General features: G+C 50.6%; 1 protein-coding gene across 1 annotated transcript; it reads left to right on the forward strand.

Moving 5' to 3' along the window:
• Positions 1-3,674: 3,674 nt before the first annotated feature.
• BBA_01204 (uncharacterized protein) lies at positions 3,675-3,980 on the forward strand (the record flags this gene model as incomplete). Its single annotated transcript, XM_008596301.1, has 1 exon — positions 3,675-3,980. One exon carries the CDS (start codon positions 3,675-3,677, stop codon positions 3,978-3,980), a length of 306 nt encoding a protein of 101 aa, XP_008594523.1.
• Between the last annotated feature and the right edge of the window lie 878 nt (positions 3,981-4,858).

The following is a 4,858-nucleotide window of genomic DNA, read 5'->3' on the forward strand; positions in this document are numbered from 1 at the left end:
AAAAAAAAAAAAAAAAACAAGGCGGGTATTTGCGACAAACCTGGAAGAAACAAGTCTGTGTGTGTGTGTGCTCCCCGGAGATGGTGGCGTATGTGGCGGCCACCACCTAACAGGGAGAGAGAACCGTGATAATGGGCAGCGGCTGCCCTGTGACGTGGATGAATGCATGTGTATGTTTGTATGCATGCAGTGCTAGCAAATTGCCTCGTTTTAATTCTTATGTTTTTCTGCAATTTGTTAATTCTTGCCTAGTGATATCATTGGTACTTGGCGACTTGCGCCGCCTCCCCCTTAGCTTAGGGACGCTGTCTGATAATCTACAGGAACGACTTCTCGGTTAAGCTCAAAAGATTGTCCCTCCGCAAAAAAAAAAAAAAACGTGGCGGCGGCGGCGGCAGCGTCGGGCGGCGGCCACGGAACGGCAAAGCTTTCAGGACGATCGTCATCGAAATAATCCTATATATGATATGGAATGAAGGGAGACTTGCCGCCCATGAACGATTAAAAAACATCAAGGAACCGGGGAGGCAAATTTGCAACGCCCGGCCATTGTGATTAAATTCGCAGAAAAATGGCAGCTATTTGTTTCCCTCCCGCAAACAAAGTTGTAGTTGGGTATCGCGCTGCCGTGTAATGAGTAACGTGCATGCGTCGAATGGCAAGCGGTGTAGAAAACGACGACAATAACGAGGGCAACATAAACATGGGCGAGTTATGGGAAACATGCAATGTCTGTCTCGTTGAACGCGTGGACAAACCATGACAAGAGAAACAGGCCATGCACAAGACGTCGGCGCATTCTCCAGCTCATGCAAGCAGCAGTCTGCCTGCATGCATAGATAAGATGCGCCTTGGCCGCCCCCCCTCCCCCTTTCCCTTTGTGGCCATTGCTGTTGAAAGAAAGGCTGGCGTGACACTGTATCGCACTGTATACTCGAACGCCCACCACCCAACTGGTTACGATCGGATTTGATCGCAAAAGCGAAGCCAATTGCGAGGGGCAGGCGGCGGACCCTGAGCCGGATGGACAGCATCCATATCTCCATTGGCTCCCCCGCCCCCCCCGGTGCGCTAGCCTGATGCTTGTTCTCTCGCGCCTCCCAGCCAGCTGGATAAACCCTGCCATGCCCTGCCTCTGCCGGCATCGTGTCACTTTTTTTTTTTGTTTGTCTATGCGTTATTATGACATGGCTTTCCGGTTAGCGAAGTAGACCACTTTAGGTAATGTTGGTCAATGCTGGCTGTCGAATTGAAGCGGGTGGTTCTATCACAAGATTTATGAACTCGTTATTCAGTGCTCAAAACATGCAGCTGTAGCAAAGAGAACAATGTTTGATAGCGCGGCAGAACGGCAGGGACGGTAGACTGCAGCTTTCTACTGAGTTGCCACTCGGCAGCAAATCATAGGTAAAGGCGGGACGTGCGGCATGATTAGCAAACCCTTCTATCATCAGTTCTTGTTGATTTTGTACTCGATCTATTGGTAGTTCTGCCGCATTGCCGACTTGCACGGGATGCCTGAGCCGAGCAAGATATCAGCACTTGCAGCAGCAGCATCCAATGTTGAAAGACCCCACTAGAAGTTCTTCTGAAGGCGTGCCCACAAGGCTTGCCCTCTGTGCGTCTAGCTGGTAGGCTTACTGGGTATTGCTGGATTATGCTCGCTGTTTACAAGCAATAACCAACAGTTCAGCTATAAACCATGTCAAGCCTTTTCGTGTTAAATCATGTCACGTTTGTGTGATGTTGTTAATGATCAAGTACCTGCCAACCTGCCAGGCAGGGCCTTCCTTGACTTGGTGGCCCCATATTTCGAGCCAAGCTAACACCCAGAGTGCCAGACACCCCCCCCCCCCCCCCCCATCTTTACTGACAGGACGCCACAAGGTCGGGGTCCACTCAAGTTTATATGGGGCTCAGCAACGCCTAAGCCACACCCTCGTCAGGTAACCAGGCTAAACCCCTTTTGCAACCTTGTCTTTCGAGGTCCCAAGTTCCTTCAACTCCTCCTCCATCTTCATCCCACCCATGTCCTTTTCCCTCCCTCAATGGAGACGCGGTAAGCCCAATCCAGTCAGTTGAAACGCACAACATGGAGACATCAGTCCCCTTTCAAATCCTGTCCAAAAGTGTCTCGCTGCTAACGTTGCTGCATTTCGTCACTGGCCCTCTCACCTCTCTTAGGGAAAGGGGGGATTCGTGCAGGCCGTGTTTTCCCCTCTGTCACTCAACAGGGTTCGCTTCGAGACGGCATCGTCCGCATGTCCAGATAAATTGGTACATCTACATCTATACTCGTCAGCACGTCCCGATGCAAAATCACGACGAAAACGCGCAGTTGTAGAGCAAACGAGACCAAGAAACCAGCTTCAATTTCTGTCCGATGGCGGAGTCGTCCAGTTTTGGTCCGCCGCCCGCGCGAGCTACCATTGGTTGGTGGTAACCCACTAGCACGAATCAAAGAGCAAATGACAAATGACTGTGATTTTTCGCCCAATCCGCCATTCGTTTCTGCGAATAGCCTGTTGATTTTCTGTGGACTGGGCGTGACTGTACTGTCAGGACCGACCCCGCGGCTCTCGCGCTCGGCCGGCATACGGCACATGTGTCCGGCACATTTTCAGTGCTAGACAGCTAGTCGGCGCTATCATTAGACAATTCTCTACTGGTATGGGCTGAAATGCGCAAGAAATGAAGCACAACTACCAACTAGGCTACTACTAGTTGACTGCTGAACTGCTAGATAGCAACCCCGGAAGTCAGCACAAGAGCAAGCGAGCTTGGGAGCAGCGCAAAGGCCAACGATTACGTCTGTGTGCAAGCTTGATACCAAGGTTGGCCTTTTGAGTTTCATCCAGCCACGCTTTCGGATAAATTTCCATTTAAAGACCTGGGGCAGTTTCGACCGTTGCACCCGGCCGACTCTGATCGCCCTGCTCCGTTTCCCGCAATCTCTCCGCCGTCGCATGAGTCGCGGCATACATCTCTTGCACTGGGCAGTGCTCGCATCTCGGCTGCATACCTCGTCTCAGCATGAAATTGCAGCGACATCTTTCGCGCGGACCTGGTTCGGGGCAGCCCACTGTGGTCCCTTGGGCACAGTGCGTAGCCGGGATGTTCAGATGCGGATGAGGTACGGAGCACATGTGCACCAATTGCGGTCGACCTTTTCTTGGTCTTTACCAAAGTCTGGTAAGGGCGATTGATTGCAATGTACAAATGGATGCTGCTAAACAGGCAGCCTGACTCGCACCACGACCACGGCACGGCTTGAAAAGAGGGCTCGCATGCACTCAGTTAAGTGGTGCCCTCACTTGTTTGTGCTCCACATGGCAGGGGACGACGCGCAATGATCTCCATTTATCATAGTTTCGCCATTCTCCATGCTCTTTCTTACTGCTCAGCTAACGTTACTGATAGAGCATCGAATCTGTCCGGGTATTCATGTACCGAGCTTGGTCCCCGCTCGTAGCGCCGGTAGGGCCTGCTTCAACAGGAAGCATAACAGTACCAACATATCAGGAGCTCAACACCAATAGAAAGTCTCTGTGTGGCGCACCGTTGTCAAGCAGATCGCACATGCTGCTTGTTTAACCGGCAAAAGCAAATATACACAATGGCGCAAAACAGCAGGGGAACACTAGGATGACTAGGACAGAAAAAAAAATTCTAGCATGCCTCAGGCCAAAGTCGACAACGGAGTACCAGCTCCATTAATTATCAATGGCAGATGGCAGTATGCAGGCAGCTGCGTGCCCCTGCGAGTTCAAGGCGGCGGTGTCGTGGTGCCCGTTTCGTGGCGATATGTACTTGGAAATGTTCGAGGTAAGAGGGCTCATTGTCTAGGCGTGCCGACAACCGGAGCCACGTTTGAAAGGCAGGCTGCATCCGAGAACAACGCATCAAACCTGGGCCGCACGATGATCAAACCCCCTCCCCTTGGCCAGTGCCAGAGCAATTTCAAGCGTACTGATACATAGAAGCCAAAGTCTTACATGCGGACAGGGGGGCATTTGCCCAATAAGGAGGCGAGAGAAGCTTGAACCTAGATCAAACGCAATCTCGCAACTCAATCGTAACAGAATTATTACGCCGCTCATGTATATTCCAAGCCTCGCTTCTCAGTAGTATTAGTAGTCATTATAGGGTTATGATTGGCATGCTGAATGTATCCAATTGATCGTCGCTTGAGGGTGCGGATCTCCCGACGTTGGGATGATCCAGTGCCTTGGCAGTCGCGCCACCAAAAGCCAAGACTTGTGCTTCTTTTCGCGTAGGGAAGGGATTTGCGTCCTTTTGGGGTTCTAATTAAGACGACCAACACGTTCTAATATCGTATTGGTAAAAGACAAAGTTGATGCATTTTGGTATTCAACTGCTTGCAAAGCACCAACACCGTGGCTTGGGTGTGTGTGTGTGTATGTATGCTCGGCATAACATTATGTGTGTATCCGCGGGATGTTATTATTCTCCCCCTAGAGCGCCCTCTGAACCACGCCGTCGCAGTTTGAGGCGTCCTTGGCAGGCCTCCGACTTTTTCCTTGGTCTCTCTCTCTCTGCTTTTGGTTTCTACGGGGAAATATGGGACACTGAGGACGGTCTTTTTTTTTTCTTTCTTTCTAAAAGATCAAAATAAAATAATCAACTAAAAAAAAAAAAGGAAGAGGACAAATGGGTCCCATTGCTGAACAACTAAAGACACAAAAAAACTGTTCGTTTACTAGTCCAAAAAGAAGCCACATCACGCAGGAGAGGGGGCCAAACGCAGCATCATATCCGCCCTCTTTTTTGAATCACCCGCGAAAGCCTGAACTAGTTTCTTGCACACCCCCATGAATTTGAACTCAAGTGAATCGGG

The sequence above is a fragment of the Beauveria bassiana genome (assembly GCF_000280675.1).
Source record: "Beauveria bassiana ARSEF 2860 unplaced genomic scaffold BBA_S00002, whole genome shotgun sequence".
Classification (NCBI taxonomy): Eukaryota; Fungi; Ascomycota; class Sordariomycetes; order Hypocreales; family Cordycipitaceae; genus Beauveria; species Beauveria bassiana.